Below are 19990 nucleotides of genomic sequence, written 5' to 3'. Positions count from 1 at the left end.
GCAACAGATGTGACAACAAATACAACTCAGTGGAGATGTGAGAGATGTTCCTCTTGATCCTCTGCTCTGTGTGTGTGTGTGTGTGTGTGTGTGTGTGTGTGTGTGTGTGTGTGTGTGTGTGTGTGTGTGTGTGTGTGTGTGTGTGTGTGTGTGTGTGTGTGTGTGTGTGTGTGTGTGTTTGTGTGTGTGTGTGTATAGTTTGGACAGAAGCCTTTCAGATAGATGAGATGGGTGCTGATATGAGGGAGAGGAGGGTTCAGGGGCCTGCAGGCTGAGGGGGAGCCTGAACAAGCCGGCAGCTGATTCACAGTCTCACAGTGAATCTTAATGACCTCATGCTCTATGTCAAAAAGATAAATTATTCATATTTGATAAGGCGCAATGCTAATTTATGTGGCCCTTCATGAAAAGAAGGCCTGAGAGAAGACACATCTACAGATCTACATCTTAGAATCAGCAATTTCTTCATCAAAAAAGGCATTATTATTTTTAGGGGGGTACTTATTACTTTTACTCCACTACAGTTGAAAGACAATTATTGTACTTTTTACTCCACTACATTTATATCAATGCTCTAGTTACTCACTACTTTTGCTTTGAAATCAGCTGATTCATTTTCTTTTCTTTTCTCAGTCAGATCCCAAATGCCATAAACTGTTGATGTACTTGTGTTTGGTTTGTCTAAATGGTGTAGCCGTACCTCGGTTGAGCGTAGAGCAAATGCAGATCAAACTTTATTCAGACAATTCCATTCATTTAGTGATGGTAACATCACCATTTAACCTGAGAAAGCAAGTCGAGGTCTGAGCTAACAAACTTGCTTTATTCCAGATGAACATTTTAAACTTGTCTGTGCTTGGAGTAACTTAGTCGCTGTTTATATTTCATAGTATACTTTTTAGATCTGAAGTAATGTTTTCTAGATAAACAGAACGTAGCAGAATGTTCACCCATGCATTCTTGACTGCCCTCATGCTTCGTGAAAATACGTTTTGAGATATTTTTAGAAGTACTTTGTATACTTATGTATTTTTGAAAGCAAGTACTCCAGTACCTTAACTCAGGTGATAATTCGACAGAACAACCTTCACTAACTCAGTGAATTCTCTCTGGAAGTTAAATACTAAGGATATAGATTCATATTTAAAGCTACAGTGAGTAACTTTAAGTTTGCACCAGTTGGCCCCACCTGTGGGCAAAGCGGTACTTCTTTTCTTGTGGTTATTTTTATCCTGTCCATGTGGAAGTAATGCTTTCTGATGAAAACTCTCTTCCTGCTGTGAAATGTACCCACTGTGAATATTTGATGTGGAAAATGTCTCTCTGTGTGTGTTGTTTCCAGCCATACAAACTAGGCCTTGAACCTAAGTATCAAAACCTGCCAAGGAAAGATAAGGTATAAAGACACAAAACAAGGTTCTTAAATTATTTCATGGTGTAACACTCCTTTTTAATCTGGACTTGAACACATGTTTCTAATAATTAAAATGAGGTTTGGCCCCTCCACAAAGGAATTTCCTTGGCATTTAAGAATAAATAGAATACCAGTAATGCATCTCTTTTCCATTCTAAAGAGAATGTTTTGTTTCTATGAAGCTTTTTGATGTGTCAATGTTCAACAACCCCACTGGTGAAAATCCATTATTATTCCCTCTTAAAAACCACAACAGACTCAAACATAACACAGCCTCAGGACATATGGTTTGTGCTATCTCTCACCTACAGTAGTACTATAATCTCTGTCAGAGTATGTTTCCCCCCTCTCTCCTCCCACACATGTAAACCAGGATGGGATGATGACACTTTGATAAACCCACACACTCACCTCACACACACTCATTGTGTTTGAAAGCAATGAGGTCAAAAACCTTTTGCAGAGTGGGAGCATGGAAATGGATCTACAGGAAATTAACCTGCTGGATGTTGCAAATTTAGATTCAAGAGTGCCAACGAGAGTGGACATGTTTTTTATCAAGCACATGCTCACTTTAATAATGGAACTATGTTTACGATAAAAACTTCTGCGTTCAACACATGACCTATACATTTTGCTTTGATTTTTGTTATTTGTCTATCAGAGAAATCATTTTTTTCAGTGTTTTTGTGAGGCCCTGGGGAGAGGGGAAAAAAGGGGAGGGTTAGCACTGCATTGGAGATGGACGTTGAAAAGAGGGACAGATGTGGACACTGGCAGTGAAATGGTTGAAAACTTTATGTCATGATGACTGAAAATGATGTAAAACTGTTGGTGTCTGTCTGAATGCGGTGCTCTGAAAACAAAAAAACAACCTCTGCTTTCAACTTATGGATGACAGTATTCAGTGTTTGCTGGAATCTCTCAATGAAGACACATTTATGTAGGTGTGAGATTTATTCCTTGGGATGTCTGTATGCTACTGAATTTACAACCACAGGGTTAGGTGGTCTTCACTAACAGTGTTATAAAATAATCACTGGTATAAGTATCTGTATAAAGCTTCCTACAGAAAAATGCAAATTTTCAGAACAATATTTCTCTTGCTTCAAGTCTGATGAGACGGAACTCAAGAGACTGATTTGAATTCAAGTGCGTAAGATAGTTGGAGAAAGAGAGAAAAACTGGTTACTGGTTGTTATTTTTGGTTTTCCTTTCTTTTGCAGTTGACTTGAGGTTACTCAACAGTTATATTTCTCCAGCATAAATGAGGAATGAATGAATGAATGAATGGTTCCATTCAGCCAGTTAGCAACTGCTGCAACTCCCACAGAGCTCTCGTGTTCTTCCACTGACAATTAATACACAAAGACTTGCTATAGGCGTTTTTCGACCGCAGGAACTTTACCCCGGAACTAGGGACTTTACCCCTGAACTACGTGCATTTTGACCGGAGGAACCAGGGTCTAAATTTAGTTCAGGGGTAGATAAGCCCCTGCTTAGTACTTTTCAAAGGTCCTGGGACTTTCGGTTGAACGTAACAGTGTTTGTGGAGTTTACACAGTTGTTGAAACCCAGAGGGAGTTCCTGGGAATGCATACTAGTTTAGTTTTTTATTAAGATTTCAAAATATTATTTAATGTAATTATTTTTCTCCATTCGTCACTGGCCTGATTTGCACAATCTACCCAGCCTGCGGTCGAAATGCAGACAACAATGGGGGCACAGGAACCTTTTAGTTCCGGGGACTGTAATTCTGGGGGCTAAAAGACCCCGAAACTCTTGGTCGAGATGCACCTCATTTGTGGATCTTAATGGCCACACAAACCAGTGAGCTTTTCATTAACACACTTAACACAGTAGCTTTTATTATCAGCGTCCTTACAAGAGTGACCTATAGTGTATATATGATAATGCTTTAACCCTTTAGGTCCTGCTCTGAGAAGGAAACAGGATCCAGGGATCAGCTCAATACAATCTTAATTGGCTGCATTTACAGGCTGAGGTTTCGTGATGTATTTTCTGCAGCTCTTCAGCACCTGCACTAAAGTCTGTGTAAACACTAACCTGCTGAATGCTGTTTACAGTTGAATCTCTACAGCACACTGCAAACATAAACATGCAGGGCATGTTTGCTAAGACTGCTAAACAGATGAAGTAAATCACATTTTAACATGTGAAGACAATATGCTGGATCTACTTAAAGTGTTTACTCTGCAGCAACCTGATTCAGAGGAACAGATGGAATAATGACTTTACTATAAAATACAAATAAAAAATGTGCTTGGCTTACTGCTGCTCTCATGTTCGTGTATCAGGCAAAGGTTGCATATTTGCTTCAATACTCAGAGACACACCATCACACAGCATCATTACATTATGAATCATACAGCCGTTTACTAAAAGCACTGATGGTGTTGGCAAATAGAGTTTAATAAGTGGATGATGTCAAGTGTATGTAGAGGGAATGAGACTGACCCTGCTCAGTCATGTCCCGGCGCTGTGAGCAGGTTTTAGCCTTGACCCTCTGTACAGGTGTCAGTTCCTGTATCCATTCAGCTCTGCACAGTGATGTTATTAAAGCTGACTCATCTGTCACTGCTGTTATTCATGCCTCGTATCCAAATCTCACCTCTCGTTCACCCACTTGGGCATACCAGCATGCCTGCTGGACTGCTATTTCTCCCACCTGCTGTGCAAAATGTGTTTTGTAAAAAAAAATTGAATTTGAGTAAATTTTTGTAGTTTTTAATGGAAAAGTTGAATCCTCAAAGGCAAAAGGAAAAAGGGGTTAAAAGAACTCATATTTAGTTTATGATCTTGAAAGTAACTCGTTTGATCTGTGTGTACCCTTATTAATTAAAGATTTTAGAAATAGTGCATACAACAGTCTGTGAATGGTGGTCCAAACTGAGTCTGTTGTTTTTCTGCTCTCTTTTGACTTGATGTCAACCTCTGGTGTTAAAAATGATGGAATAATTTAAGTTCAAAACAAAGAGAGAATGCAATACCATATGTGACCACTTGGGGCTGACTCCAAAAGCAGGTGAGACACCATCAACGTCCTTGTTAAAATGCTCATTTTGACAGCAGACATGGTTACATATAAGAAAAAGACGTTTTTTAAAAACTCATTCATTCACATTTTTCAAAATTATTATTATTATTTAATATGTGTTTTTGGGCATTTTGCGTTTACTGAATAGGAAAGCTAGAGAGACACAGGACAGCCTGCGATGACTGTGACAAGGACTACAGCAGCCCTATTCAATAAGAGGCCCGCGGGCCACATGCCCCCTGAAAGCAACCCTCAAGTGGCCCGAAAGCAACTGCCGAGTGATTGTGACTTGGGTCCGGCAAGAAAACATCTTTTACTAACACTGAAATTCTTAAAAAAATCCAAAATTAGTACAAACATTGAAAGTATCTGTCTCAGATGGGACCAAATATGGACAGGGACAAACTGTGTTTTTGGTACTTTTTATGCACTTTCAGATGTGACCAAAACAAAAGATGGTGTACCTAATCTGCACTTCTTTTTTTGTTCATATGCACCTTAAAAAGTGCTTCTATTTACCTGTCGAATTGTCATGAAGTTATGTGTTTGAAATGTAAAATTTAAAGAGGCAGTATTTCAGCATAGGTTTAGTTTAAGTACTGCTCTTTTATTGTGTTTATGTCCTTTTGTTTTTCTTTTAAAATGGTTAACTTTGCTCACTGTCTGCTAAAAATGTCCAGTCCAGCTCATGCCCTTAGTCTGAAAAGCCCAACCAAATATTTAATTGAATAGCCCTGGACTACAGCCTCTGTACATGGGGCGCGCGCTTAGACTGGTAAGCCTACCGTGCCCCTTACGTAATCATTTTTAAGGTATTTAGGTTAAAAGTTTTGCATAATTACCTTTTATTAATTCAGATATATTAGTAATATAAACATCTATCCAAGAGCAGTTTTCATTCTTAGACAAATATCTTGGAAAGGTTTCTTAATTAGGTTTAAAAATGTTTAATTCTGATTTAAGTTTAGTATTTTAAAATTGATCTAGAGGCCTTTTTGTGTTCCCTTTTTCTGTTCCAAACGTTATTTCTTTTTCTTTCTTTCTTTCTTTCTTTCTTTCTTTCTTTCTTTCTTTCTTTCTTTCTTTCTTTCTTTCTTTCTTTCTTTCTTTTCACCCCTAGAGGCAAAAATCTCCTAATGAGCATGTAAATAACTTAAATTTGCTGAAACTGAAACACATCTGGTCATACATTTGTAAAAACAGTCTTTTGCATCCTTCTAACAGACCCTGTCTAACACCGCTCTGGTGTGAGGATGAGAACAGTTTCTTCTTTCTAGCTGTGTGCTTGTATGATTTGTGGATGCCAGCGATGTGACTCCTTTGTCCCCTGCTGGTAGTCCTGGGCTCCGTGTCGATGTTTACACCACCGAGCTGTTGGATTTATGGGTGCAGTTTGAGTGCCCCCGCTGATTACCTTCCTAACCTGTGCTGTAAATCTGAGCTGATGAATAGCATCAGTCACTTGGAGGCGCTGGTAGAGACCATGAACTCATGTCTGCAGTCTATGAGAAAGAGAAAGTGATTAAAGAAACTAATATGTGAGACTGTGGTTAGTATTACGTCTGCTCTGGGAAGTTGACGGCTCAAAATGTGAAATAAAAAGGCCTCTGTTTTATCCATAGACATGCAGACCTACAGGTTTGACGTTTTGGTTTGCTACTTCTCACTAAATTGTCCAATCTGACACTATTAAAAAAGTAGCATGGGCCCTTCATTCTGCAGAGCTTATGTGCTCAGACTGTGGTGGGTTCTCAGTCCAGAACAGTAGCCTTCCTGTTGCAATGATCTTGCATGTGTTTGATATTGCTTCATTTCTCTTCTGATCATTTCAAGTTGTTCTTTGTTGTGTTTTGCTTCCATTTCACATTTTTGTGAATACATGTAACTTTATATACATGTATACTTCTTCAGTAATAGGATGGCAGCACTGCAAGAAAGAGATAAATAAATCATTTTCTGAACGCCTACAAGATCCAAAAGTGGTCAGAATGTGAAACCACATCTCTCTGCGCCAGTGTGTAATGTCTGCTGGTCAAGTAGGTGAAAGGAAATATCTGAAGAGTAAGGCAGAACAGTGGAAATAGTTCGAGCATTAAACATTTGTCATCAGAGCGCAAAGTAAACCAAAACCTTTGCGTGTTTAGATTTCACAGTAAAGAATGAAAGCCAGTGTTAACCGACACGACGCGAATGGAAAATCAGTTAGAGGTGAAGGCTGAGCAGAATTGGCAGTAAACAGTCATAACACAGTGGGAAAGTCTACAATATATAGAAACTGAATCTTTTTAAGAATATGGTACACGGACACTCTTTGGCAGGAAGATTTGTGGTTTGTGATAATAGCGATGGGGGGAAAAAGAAAACAAGCTCTGCACTCTGCTGTGCTCCAGATTGTTCCATAAGCAGATTTAGTGAAACTTGGACCATCATGTAGATGATATCAGCTCCGCCCAGAGGCTCCTTCTCTGGTTGTTTATATTAATACTGTAAGAAAAGAGAGCACACAATATTTAAAAGATACAATCCATGATTTATTACAGAAAAGAGTGATATCCAAATTATTTTATGTTACATTATTTTTTTTACATCTCAATATGTTTTTACATGTAAACAGGAACGAAGTAAACAATGTTATTGATACACTTCATGTCACGCTTGGTACCATCTTTTGTAGAGTTTAATCTGTGGTCACTGTGCTTCAACCTCAGCACAATCCTTTTAGGAGGCATAGCATGGAACAGAAAGCTCAATCCTCCTCGAGGCTGCTGTTTTTTCAGAGATGTGCAAGGTCATGCCTTTATTACTTATTACACAACAACCTTATTGTGCTATTAGCAACAGTAGAAGGTGTGAGAAACACTTTTCTACCACTGTGCGGCATTTGGTTGGAAGGAGAGGAGGACTAGAATCAGATTAATTGGGAAATGATTTGTGGCTTGGAAAAAATCAGACATCCAAGAGGATGTAGTTCCCCATCCTGTCAAGTTCAGCTCTTCAGCTGTAAGAGGGGACATGTAATTGATTCCATGCTGGATACATCTGAGGGTTCTCCATTCTAAACTGTATCAGACTCTTGTTGAAAGTTATTCCAGGTTACTTCTGCCAAGCTCTCATTACCAGTATATAATTCTGCCTCATCAGGAGACCTAACGTCCAGATCTCCTTACATGACTGTCGCTGAAAGAGAGAGGTGATATGTTGAAGACGCCTTTTACAACCTTACAGAAAGCAGGTCATGCAAACTCTACAGTACAAATGTACCTGTACATTTACATCTGCATCTCTCCAAATTAAATGTAGCACTCAAGGATAACAACATGCATAGATTTTCAATGTTCACACAGCAGGGAAGATATGCAGAAAACCTGATTTCCTACGCATTGGAACTAGATCTAGGAACAAATATCTCTCTTTTGTGGATGATATGATTATGATCATTGGATTAAACATTATGACCTCAAAGCATCATTACTTCCAAACCATCCACTTGACTGTGTGCATCCATGGTGAACTGTGTGATTCATGATTTCTGCTCTAGTGTACTTGCCATGATAATGCAGGAAAGAACATGCTTTTAACAGTGAGTGTGCACTCTAGTCATGCATATGCACCGCAATGCAAAAATATATATCTAAAAAAGCGGGATTCTTTTGACTGCATCTTAGAAAATATGATAGAAAGTTGATCGTTTGCAAACATTCAGAGGACACCTGAGAAATGTGGACGTCACTTTGTCTAGCTGAGGGTGAAGACAGGTGAACTCGTACAGATAGCAATAAATAAAAAGTATAAAAACATTACATACATCATAAATGTATTTACAAGGAACAATAAATGAATCAAATCATTTGGATAATGTACGATAAATACGTTTTGTGCAATATGTTAAGGGGAATGATTTTCTTCTTCTAAGCTTCTGTGCATAAAGCGGTTAAGTCTACATCTTAGTCATCATATCCCTAACTGAAGCTCCCAGGCCAACATTAAAGTTCTCACAAGCTTCAAAATCTAAGTATCTCATTGATATAATTTTTCCACAAACAAACTCTTCATCTCAGCATGAATGAAACAGGAAATGATTATGCTTCTGACTCACTGATGGATGTGTCGCTCATGCTGCCTGTTTTCCTGAGTTCTCTAATCCATGACTCCAAACCTGACCACAACAGAAGGCAATGTCAAGACTCTGCATTTCCCCCCAAACCAGAAGTCTCATTTTCACATCAATGAAGGTCAGATCGCTGCTGAAACCTCATCTGACCATGAACTTAGACTAACGAGAGTCGGTGGTGATTTCTAGAGAGGAACAGTGGATGGATGTTCTTTGCAAACTGAACATCCAAGCCACAGGTATGTCCCAGTGATCCAAGTTTCAACCACGCTTCAGGGCTTCCAACAGCAAATGAAAAACAGGCCGCAGAACGAGCACAGAGCGGAAGAGCAAGATTTGTGGCTCCTGCATGCGAGCGTATACATTGTTCATGATGGGGGAGTCACGTTATGACGGTGCACCATTTCAGAGGCGTTATCAGCCGAGGGCCCCGAGGAGGTGACTTATGTCCTTCACAAATCCTTACAGGAGAGTTCAGAGAGTTTTTTTATACAACAGAACGAGGGGAGAGGATATTTCTTGCACTTGAAAAAAAGCACGTGCAGCACAAACAGGCACACGTGATGTCGGTGACACAATTGTGGGGAGCACAACTGTAGGCACAATCAAACTAAGTTCACATTTCCTCGATTTGGAGAAAGTCGAGCTCAGCGGTAGCACAGAGAGATTAACACAGCTCATACTGAGTACACACACACACACACACACACACACACTCACACACACACACACACACGCACACACACTCAAGCCAGGCTTCAAGACGTGGGCTTTGTCTATCAAAAGGTAAAAAAACAAAATTACCATGCACTTGAAATGGTTTCAGAGAGAATTCTTTGTATTTTAAAGATGTCAACATCCTCCACGATGAGTGCTGTTGCTCCTATTTTTTACTTTTCTTTGCAGTTTTACGAAATGGCCGACAATATTAATCAGCATGCTTCGAGGGTGATATACGATGCGATAAAAAAATGTCTATTGTATTTGGTAGCCACATCACCAGAATCACATTTTGCGACAAGAAAACACCACAGTAGCTCTGTCACATAAACCAGCAGAGCAGGGGTGGCAACAGGGCCATGCTGCGAGCTGCACCAAACTGCAGTGTCAAAGCGGAGTGCTAGCTGCCACAGAGAGAGAGAGAGAGAGAGAGAGAGAGAGAGAGAGAGAGAGAGAGTGTGCAGGGTGGGTGCCAGAAAGTGAACAGTGGTGATCTGCAGCCCTTGATCTGCATAGTAAACATTACAATTGCAAATAGGTTTTCCTCAGGGAAGCCATGACACAGCACAGAAACAAGGGCCGACCAGCTGGATGAAGCTGAGTGAGGAGAGGGAAGGGTCAGAAACAAAGAGCAGCGCCTGAACTAGACGTGGACCAGATATCAAGGGAGGGAGCCTGAAGTCGGAGGGGTTATGAGGCGGATGCGGTAACTGAAGGTGTCTTTGGTGTACAGAATCGGCTGAGTGAAGCTAGACTCTCAAAGCTAGAATACATAAGTAAGCAGGCGAGGGAGGTTGTGCCTGTGACTTGAGGGCTTTGCGGCTTGCATTTGGAGACATGGAAGGAGTCGCGGGAGATTGAGCTTTAAGGCCACTCGTGGTTAAAACGCCGTCCGTTCTTCTTCCTCTCTTTCTGCAGGTGCTCCAGTTCTGCTTCATACATCATCTCCTGCATCAGGTACTTCTCCCTCCTCATGCGGTCGCACAGATCCTTGGGCATGTCCGGGATGAGGTATGCTATGAAGGACTTGATCCCAAACACCAGGTGCTGGGGGGGAGCATAAAGCATTCATGAGTTACCTTTCACACAGAAGCCAAACACTTAAGTTGCTGTATGATTTAATATGCATGAAAAGGCTGGGCTCTTTGTGCGCTATAATGATCTGTATTTTTATAATATTTTCCACATGGTAAAAGAAAAATGAAGAAGGCAGCGTACGTCAGGGGAAAATCTGACTTTCCAAGGGAAGAGGAAGAAATATGGGGCTTCTTTTTTAGCTGGACCACCATGGAATTTGGTTTTTATTCTGTGGTTGTTTTACTTAAACTTCTCAGACTACTGTAGGAGCAACATTGACTGAAAGCACGAGAAGCTCCTAAATTGTACTTGTGAGGTTTTCACTTAGCGCTGACAGCACATAAATTAATAAAAAAGAAATGCTGTATTTTCACAGGCTTCAGGAGACATAAGAGGATTCCATTTTAGCAGCTTGACTTACTGGTAAACACACATACACACACACAAAAAAAAGCACCAGGGGATGCTGACAAACCTCAAAGACGATGATGAAGGCCAGCCTGGCAGCCAAGACGTGCCAGAACTGCAGGGTGAATTCGTATGCCCCTTTGGTCCAGGGTGGCTCTCTGTAGTCCCTGTACCTGCAGTAAATAGGATTGCTGCTGTTCTTCTGCTTGCTCATGTCAAACCAAGATAGGCTGCTGTCCATGTAGCCTTGCAAACACCTGAGGGCGAAAAAGGAGAAGCTCTGAGATTGGAACACAAACGGTTCTGATGTGTATATTTAAAGCTTACACAGTGACGTTAATGCTTACTCATCCTTGTGGTGGTGTCCCCTGTCCACACATGGGCCGTATTTGAAGGCGTAAACAAACCGGGGAATGTAGTCTGAGGTGATAGCAATGACGAAGGCGTTGGTGATGACTGCGAGCACGCCGATTCCTTCGAGAATCCCATGCCAGATACCTGACAGACAAACCAGGCGGGGAAAAACAATATTTAGTAATACCACCACTTAAAAAACGGAAGCCTCAATCAATCTAAACACTTCAGTTCTGTTTAACTTCCTGAACTTTGTATTGTTGAATCATGAAAGTGTATCAAGGAGAGGTGAAGGTGATGAGGACCATTTAAAAAGATGATTTTTAAAACACTAGCCTTTGAAACTGTTGATTTTCTGCCATTTATCCACATTTAGGAACTATTTCATGATGATATTTCTAAATAAGGCTGGTTCCATATCTCTCTTTTCCGAGAATAATTTATTAGGATGAGTTCCAACAGCCTCTGTAGATAGCATAGACTGTATAAAATATGGACGTAGTATCCGTGATGTCACCCATCTGTTCCTTAGTGCTGTTTTGAAGCTGATCGACGGTGGCAGCCATATTGGAAAAGCGGAACTCAACCAGGCAGAGTGTGACGTAAAGGGGCGGAGTTTGAGCTCCTTAGCCAACAGCTATTTGTTCCCGTCTGGGAGTCAAGTCAGTCATGTCCTTATGTGGGCAAAAACTTGTAATCTTAATATCTTCTGCACCGTTACGTTAGAAAAAAATTCACCCCCGTACAGTGTGTGCCAATAGAGAGATTAGCTTCGTAGAGCTAAGCCGGTTTTTGAACCAGGCTGTAAACATGTTTATTAATGCTGCAAAGATTGTCTTTTTTGAATTGGTATCTATGTGGTTTCTGATGTTTCTGCAGCTAGCCTCAAGGGGATTCTCGATGGATTGCAGTTTATAACACTTCCACATGGGCTTCATCGTTTGAGATCGGAGGTCAAATAGTTTGTGAGCCGTAGAATAAGTTTTCATTACACTATAATAACATTTATTGAGGCTACTGTATTGTACTGTAATCCTATCTCCGCCCTTTCAGTGTCAGACTGGTCTCTGTGTGATCAGATCATGTCAACTTTAATCTCCAGAGAAGCCTCACTGTTTGATTCTGTGCGACTGAATCATAATGTGTTAATTAAGGCTGAAAATCTTAAATGTTTGAGGCTGGGCTTTGTCTTTAATTACAGGGCAACATGCCACAAGAAGCATTTGGTCATATATTATACGGCAGTCAGAGGATGCAGTTTGGGTGTGGGGCTGGTGGGAGGGAGGCGCAGCATATGGCAGCACAGACTCAAAGGATATGGGAACATATCTTTCACCATAGGAAGGTAGAAAATGTTGGTTGCGCTGGAAAATGTGTCTCTGATCTAAAAATAAAGTGACAGGGAGGAGGTGTGTTGGCAGCAGGAGATAACACTGACCTATGTCAGTGGCTCGGGCAGGCATGGGTCTCCTCCACTGAGTGACAAACTTGTAAGCATCAAGACGGATCTCAATAATGTTGTTGAGCAGAGCAAGGAGGGGAGCCAGCGGGAACGCAGCTACAAAGATGGTGGTGAAGCCAAACTGGAGAACTGTAGAGGAAAGAAACGGTTGGATGAACTTCAGAGGATGTCTGTTTCAAATTCTACACAAACAACGCCAAAGACTGAGAGTGCGGCATCGTTTTATATGCATTCCTTCCTGTTTCAGATAAATGTAAAAGTCAAAACGAGGACAGTGTGTTACCCATTTCCAGGTACTCGTCCACAAGTCCATGTGCATTCATGGGCTGCAGATTCCAGTCTTTGTCCCACTGTGGAAGCTGAGCCTTATTCTCCACATTCTGCCCTCCACCACCTCCTTTCTTCATCTTCCTACGAGACCACCAGTTCTGCAGCAAACTGAAAACGTAGCAAGTAGCTAGCTGTCATCTCAAAGCAATTATTTCTGACAATGTGCACAGCTCTGCAGGAAGCCTTTTACTAAGCCCCAGAGAAGAGGATTTGATGTGTTTTGCAGGAGAAAATCCTTTTCATATGCCAATGAGCCACAGGACAAAAAAAAAAATCACAGACATTACATAACGTTTTGTAAAATGCCAATCATTAAAATGTACAACACTGAGGATTTAATGTGGCATTTCTAATTGCTCGGTGGGAAAGAGGCACGTGATTATAATTACACATTACTTACGGAAAACCAAGCTCCATGAAGTTGTTCCAGATTTGTTTGAAGAACATGATGACGCCCATTTGCAAACACAGATCAATCAAACAGCCGCTTGGGTGACACTGCAAGAAAAAATTACACAAAATAAAAACACTCTAACATCCATGATTTAAACACATAATTCATAAACATGAGTACATCCTGGTAAGACGACTTCTGGATCATTAAAACGTTCACTCTCACTAATTATGAAGAAGATTTATGGATCATATGGTGAGATGTACAGACGGATCATTATAATCACATGAAATTTCTAAATATATTCTTAAACAGGAGGCAATAATCGGCCCACTTATGGGGCTGCTTAATTGCACTCACCTCCTCCAGCCTCCATCGGTTAAAGAGTTTATTGTATTTTCCAGGCCTGCCAGCAAACCTGAACAGATTGAGATTGACAACATTAGCTGTGAAATTCAATCAGAAGAAACCTAATAAAGTAGAGTGGGAAAAAAAGATACTGTAGGTGGTAATCATGTCTAATAAACCCCAGTCTGAGTATATCTCTAGTCACGACAGTATTCTGCAAATGTTCAAGCATGTCTGAACACAAAGAGTTGAAAAAGAAGGAGTCTTGGCAGCCTTGACGTGAGAGTTTAAAACAAAAAATCCCAGTATAATCTTTCATTAAAGTCACTGTAAACAGGAACTGAAGAGTTCATGGCAGTCAGCCTACCTTCCGAGGAAGAAAGCGATGTAAAATGTGGAGCTGTTCAGATTCACAAACTGGAAAAGGAACATCTTCAGAGCAAAGCTGTTCTCCCACTCAGACTCTGTCCGTGGGTGCTCTGAGGGGGGAGAAATAGGGGTTAGAGGTAGAGAATGAATATCAGCCAAGCATGTAGGAAGAGAGATAAAGGAGGTATACATTTATTCAGCATTGGGGTTAAAAGCTCACCTAAATTTGTCAGCAGATAGGCCACCTTTTCATAAACCTGAAAGATGATAATGCAAATCAGCATGAACAGGAGAAAAGGTTGAGGAGGGTAAAGATCATGAGAAAGAACAGCATAAATAGAAATCTCTGCAGCAGCATTAAAACATCTCTGGCTGTAGATGTGACAGCTCTTGGAACATATTTCCAAAGAAATATTTCATGACATATTTGTTGGACAGAGTATGTAAACGTGCCAAATGGTGCGTGTCCAGACACCCACCACATTGAGAGACATAATGATCATGAAGTTGATGCAGACGCCGGTGCCAGATGTGGCAAACTGCCAGTTCTTTTTCACAAAGTACCAGTTAAAGGAAGCAAACTTCTCCATGGCGATGAGTCGGAAAACCACCACGGCAAACACGGCTGTCAGAACGAGGGAAATCTAGAGGGAGATGAGAAGCAGAAAGGATGGAAGGAGTTAGATGTTGAAAGAGTGTGAAACCACAGATAAGCACTACATATGAGGCGACAGAAGGACCCTCTTATCTTATAATGCAGAAAAAAAAACACTCTTTGAGAATTTACTCAGATTAATGAACATTCATTATTAGAATTTGATCACTAAATGGAAGAAATAACACCATCTGGGAGGCCAAATCCACTATTTTCTCTTTTTATCCAGCAGGGGGCGATGTTGTGTCACTGCTGGTGACTCGTAAACACTCCAAAGGTGGCATACAGAATAACAGTGACCTCACTCTTATCCTAAATCCCAAAAGGGGGGCAGATTATTTAGAGATCAAAGGGCTTACCATGAAGAATATTCCGGACACAGACACCATGAGCCGGCTGAGTTTGTCAGAGAAAGGCTGGAAAGGCTCGGGTTTGCCAGATATGGGGTTGAGCTTCTCCACCCTTGAGTATTTGGCTTCGAACTGAGGCCTCAGTTCCTCCTGATTCACAAAAAAACATCAGATAATGAACAACTGTGGTGATGAAGCAATAATGAATCCATATCACTTGAGCTGGGTCAAACCACTCTTATAGAATAATTGCTGTATCAACATTTATCTTAAAGCAAGGAGTCAATCAAATAAAATCAGATCTATCGACTAATTATGCTTACATACCTCTTCTTCCTCCCAATCAATGAGGTCCCAGTCATAAGTCAGCTCGGCCCTCCTCCTTTTCCAGAACTCCAGGAACACAGTGGCTGCAGAGGAGATCAGGTATCAATCACATTATTGATCACCTTTGATTTGTAACACACAGAAAGATTGAGATGTATGTGCCTACAGAGGGGCGTTAAGTGTGAACACAATGCAGAACCAAACACCACATCATGGTCAGATAACCTGACACGCACAGGCCATTAGGAGAAGTGATTACAGCTATATGCTCACCGGCTGCTCCTTACTCTGTGGTGGACTTAAGGAAAAGTGGCGACAGCAAACTGGCTTTACTCACACAATGTTTTTAGCCCCAAATCATGTCTTTCTCAGGTGACATCCACTTTATGTTGAAAGGCTTCAAAAGTAAAGTAAAGCTTTCTGTGGGCAGAATACAGTTTAAAGGCATTGTTTCCTTTGTGTTGGATGATTTTGTGTCTCGAGAGGCAAACAACATCAAGAAGGATGTTTGTACACTTTTTTCCCTGTTTGTCTCTGTCTGTATTTTTCATGTACTGTAGTTTAAAGTGGATGCATGACACGAGAAAGAAGAAAGGCTCTTGTAAAAGCTGCCTGGTGCACCGGCTCCAGAATCATCAGTGATGGGGTTAACGTGTGGAAAGTAGAATAAGATCAGTTTAATCATGTATGTTCTATGATGAACAGCACACTGTAAAACATACTACTGATTCAGCCCTTTTGTCAGTTTTCATTAGACATACATGTAACACACGTGTGCTCTCGTAGCAGGAGGATGAATTAATGGAGTCAGGAGCATTCCATTAGTGCTGTACAGCTCCTGCATTCATGTGAAATGACTCATACATTAATTTAATACATGAGCAAAAACAAATACTTAATTGACTAATTAGATGAGCAAAAAATATTCAAATATATATTTAATTAAGCATTTTCTAAGCAGCACAGGGTCTATGAATGTATTGATTGTTTTCAAGGATTTAAAAGGAATGGCACTTTTTTTTTAATCTCACTGTTCTTCTGCAGAAGCGTAATGCAGTTTGAGCACTTAAATCAACCAACCGATAGCTTTTAGAAGTCCCAGGATCTCGATTGAAAATCAGAGGGGGGTCGAGCCTTTGCAGTGGATGCTCCTGAGCTGGAAAACAGCCTTCCTACTCGTGTGAGAACTGCTCAGTCCCCTAACATTTTGAAGTCACTGCTGCCTCACCTGTTTGATGGCATTCATATCAAATTAGCTTATTTTATTTTAAATTATCAAGCAAGCCTTTTTTAAACACCTAGTTTATCAATATACTATTTTGAGGGTTTAAGCCTTCAGTGGTTGGAACAGTGGAGAGTAACAGGAACTGTGGGAATAGAGAGGGAGATGATTTGCACCAAGATGACAGGACCAAGATAATCCAACAACGAGGGCTACAGCTTCTGTACATGGTGCCTGCTCCTCCAACCAGCGCCCCAATAGTCCAGCAGTTCTTTTATGTTATTCTGTTTATGGCTTTATCCTTTTTTAATTTGTATTACTTTTATATTTCTATTAACCATACTGGTATTATTGTGTATGTAGGTGCTATTAGGGCTTTGCCCATGCCCATTTACTATACAAACCAAGGCAGCTAGCAATTTCAGCACTTAGCATCCTAAATACTAAAGCGCCCTTGGTGTAAGCTGTTTTTTGTTGTTGCTGCCTTCACCTCATTTTCAGTTCGAAACAGTTCAGACCTTCCCCGGTTCATCTGTGTCTTATATTAATCACTGACCAATCAAAATCAAGAAGGGGTGGGACTTCTGATATCAACTTTGTCAACAACAACGGCAGAGGAGAAAGTAAGCAAACTTGGTTTTGCAATGGGACTATATCCTGACCTAGAGCTGCTGTTGATGCTACGTTTTTAACATTTAAAATGTCACTGAATGAAAGTAAATATTAAGCATAACCAAGCGGCAACCTCCGGTTTCCAAATATGAAGCCCATGAGGAAGTGTTATGAACTGCAATTCATCGAGCATCCGCTTAAGGCTGGCTGCAGGAACACCGGAAACCACATAGACCTCAATTTGAAAAAGGGGATCTCTACAGCATTAATAAACATGTTTACAGCCTTATTAAAAAAACAGCTTGGCTCTACGTAGCTAATTTCTCTATCGGCACAAACTGGGGGTGAATTTTAAAAAACGCAACGGTTCCGAAGATATTAAGATTACGAGTTTTGCCCATTTAGGGACATGACTGACTTGACTCCTGGCCGGGAGTACATAGCTGTTGGCTAAGCGGCTCAAACTCCGCCTCTTTACCTCACACTAAGCTTGGTTGAGTTCCGCATTTCCAATATGGCTGCTGCCGGTGATTCGCTTCAAAACAGCGTTCAAGAACAGATAGGTGACATCACGGATACTACGTCCATTATTTATACAGTCTGTGAGCATAACAAGTATTTAAAAATAGACACCACTGAAGGTGGTGTAAGTGTGTAACCTAGCAACAGTATGTGCCAATGAGAAGCGCTTGTAGCACTGCCACCAACACCTTTATTGGACACAGACACAGACAAAACAAAGAAATCCATGAAACCACCTTTTTTCTTCCATGGATTTTAAAAGAAGTTGAGATTTCAGAAGCTTTTTAGCAAACACTTTCCAGAGAATGCATGAGGCTCTTGGGTGTGGATGAAACTTGGGAAACTGCTCTACAGTGTGCCATCAAAAAGAAGACAACACAGTAAAGGGGCCATGTAGGCTTCAATTCACACTAATGAATATTGCGTGTGCTGATGTTTCACTACATGCAGCTGGTGTCCCTTTTAGGATTTTTCCCATTCCTCTTAGAAAGCCATGGTCTGCAACTCCAATCAAGAAAATGATGAGGACGTTGATTGATGATGAATTTAAATGTCGCAGCTCAGCATGTGTCTTTTAATCCATTAAAAGTAAAGACAAGAGTTTCAGTGTGGGAGATCATTTTGCGGCACATAAAGAAATGATGACCTTAAAGAGCTCAAGAACGTGGATCCTCAGTCAGCACAACTTCGACTGCTGTTGAAGATGTTTTAGTTGAATTTAGCTCGACCCACTTTTGTTTCAAGAGAGAGAAAAGCAGCCTCTTCTGATGCCTACATTCAGTCCCTTGGGCTAACCAATTTTTCATCTCTATCTCGCTCAAACACTCTCACACAGAGCAGACCTAGAGTGCACTCACTGAGTGGTGCAGTACTGCTGCTTTGGTCCACATCGCCTAGAGCCTTCATGTAGGATTCTGAGCTACAGACCTCAGTTAGCAAGGCTGGCTGGACCTCCCTTGGCTCTCCGGTTATCCTTGGCCTTCATTTAGCCCGAACGCAGAACACAATGTGCCAAGAGTTCCCTCTGGGCTCAGGTGATTATTTACCAAGCAGGCAGATAGATGGACCAGGGCCAGATGCTGCACAGTAATGCTCACACTCTACATTACAATCATATCATAGCTGTGGGGACCATTGCTGCAATATACCGCGATCATGGTGCAATTCTGCAACCCTGACAGGCGAATGATATGGTCTCTCGCTGGATTTATGTTTAATAATCCGACTAATTACATCAGGACAGCACCAGGAGTGTTAGAGCAGGCTTTCAATCAGAGAAACCTCGCCAAGATTTCACTGACGAAAGTATCACAGAGAGAAGAGCCTGGGTGTATGTAGCAGTGTGTTGACTGTATTGAATTCTAGGTTGAAATGCTTAATGTGTTTGGAGGAGTCGAGTACAGAGCAGAAGCTTGAGCACTGACACACTCTTGTATAAATAGATTTGAATTCCTGAAGGGCTTGTGTCTAGCTAAACACATTGTAAATGTAATACAACAAGTGTTCACAGGATCAGGAACAAGGACAAATAAAAAAGCAGCCACCACCTACCCCAAATAGCCATGAAGATAGCAAAGAACACAGTGCCACCGTTATCAAACAGACGGGTCACCTAGAAACACAAAAGGATTAAAGGATGAAAGGCTGACCTCAAAAAATGGTTTTCTGAAGTAGTGGCTTTACCAGCAAAACTGAACAATGAATTTGATTTATTTTAAGCATCAAAAGATTCAATTTGAACGTTTCATAATACTTTAGCAATTCTTGTTTGTGAGTTTCAATGAACTCATGGGAGATTTCTTGAAGAAATAGTTGACATTTTGGGAAAAAGCAAAAAAGGAAAAAAAAAAACAGAAAAGAGCCATCAGAATAGTTCACAATGTTAATTTCCGTGAACATAAAAATTCATTGTTCCTCAAATCCAAAATATTGTAATTATTTGACCTTGTAGATTTTAAAACTGCACAAATTGTGTATAAGGCAAGGCAAAATCTCCTTCAAGGAAATGTCCAAATATTGTTCTTTGAAAGAGAGGGGGGTTATAACTTAAGAGGGAAGTTAAGATTAAAGATGGTGTGTTTGGACCACAAGGAGAAGTTTTTGTATTTCAATCTGTGGAGTAAAACTGTGGAACAGTCTCAATATGGAGCTTCAGCAAAACATCAGAACATCAGAAAATAATCCAGTTCAAGAAGAGGAATAAAGAAATGATTTTCATGAGGTACAAGGAGGAAGACAAGTGTTGATAATACTGAGG

At 40.7% G+C, this 19990-nt stretch overlaps 1 protein-coding gene and 1 long non-coding RNA gene across 5 annotated transcripts in view; one reads left to right on the top strand and one right to left on the bottom strand.

Moving 5' to 3' along the window:
- LOC117814025 overlaps positions 1 to 10709 on the top strand; it is a 33555-nt gene extending 22846 nt beyond the window's left edge. The window contains exons 2-3 of the long non-coding RNA XR_004631503.1: positions 10222 to 10314; positions 10500 to 10709. This is a non-coding gene — a long non-coding RNA (uncharacterized LOC117814025). The remainder of the gene's footprint in view (positions 1 to 10221; positions 10315 to 10499) is intronic.
- ano3 (anoctamin 3) overlaps positions 9401 to 19990 on the bottom strand; it is a 50481-nt gene continuing 39891 nt past the window's right edge. For all 4 annotated transcript variants that reach the window (XM_034685080.1, XM_034685078.1, XM_034685081.1 and 1 more), the window contains 13 exons: positions 19285 to 19345; positions 15378 to 15460; positions 15060 to 15200; positions 14525 to 14689; positions 14266 to 14302; positions 14044 to 14155; positions 13689 to 13746; positions 13335 to 13432; positions 12888 to 13042; positions 12581 to 12733; positions 11136 to 11286; positions 10856 to 11045; positions 9401 to 10350 (listed from right to left, as the gene is read on the bottom strand). In XM_034685080.1, coding sequence (XP_034540971.1) covers positions 10168 to 10350; positions 10856 to 11045; positions 11136 to 11286; positions 12581 to 12733; positions 12888 to 13042; positions 13335 to 13432; positions 13689 to 13746; positions 14044 to 14155; positions 14266 to 14302; positions 14525 to 14689; positions 15060 to 15200; positions 15378 to 15460; positions 19285 to 19345 — 1587 coding nt within the window. In that variant the 3' untranslated portion in view covers positions 9401 to 10167. The remainder of the gene's footprint in view (positions 10351 to 10855; positions 11046 to 11135; positions 11287 to 12580; positions 12734 to 12887; positions 13043 to 13334; positions 13433 to 13688; positions 13747 to 14043; positions 14156 to 14265; positions 14303 to 14524; positions 14690 to 15059; positions 15201 to 15377; positions 15461 to 19284; positions 19346 to 19990) is intronic.

This window comes from Notolabrus celidotus, chromosome 6, assembly GCF_009762535.1.
Source record: "Notolabrus celidotus isolate fNotCel1 chromosome 6, fNotCel1.pri, whole genome shotgun sequence".
Classification (NCBI taxonomy): Eukaryota; Metazoa; Chordata; class Actinopteri; order Labriformes; family Labridae; genus Notolabrus; species Notolabrus celidotus.
This window is presented reverse-complemented; position numbering and strand designations above follow the sequence as displayed.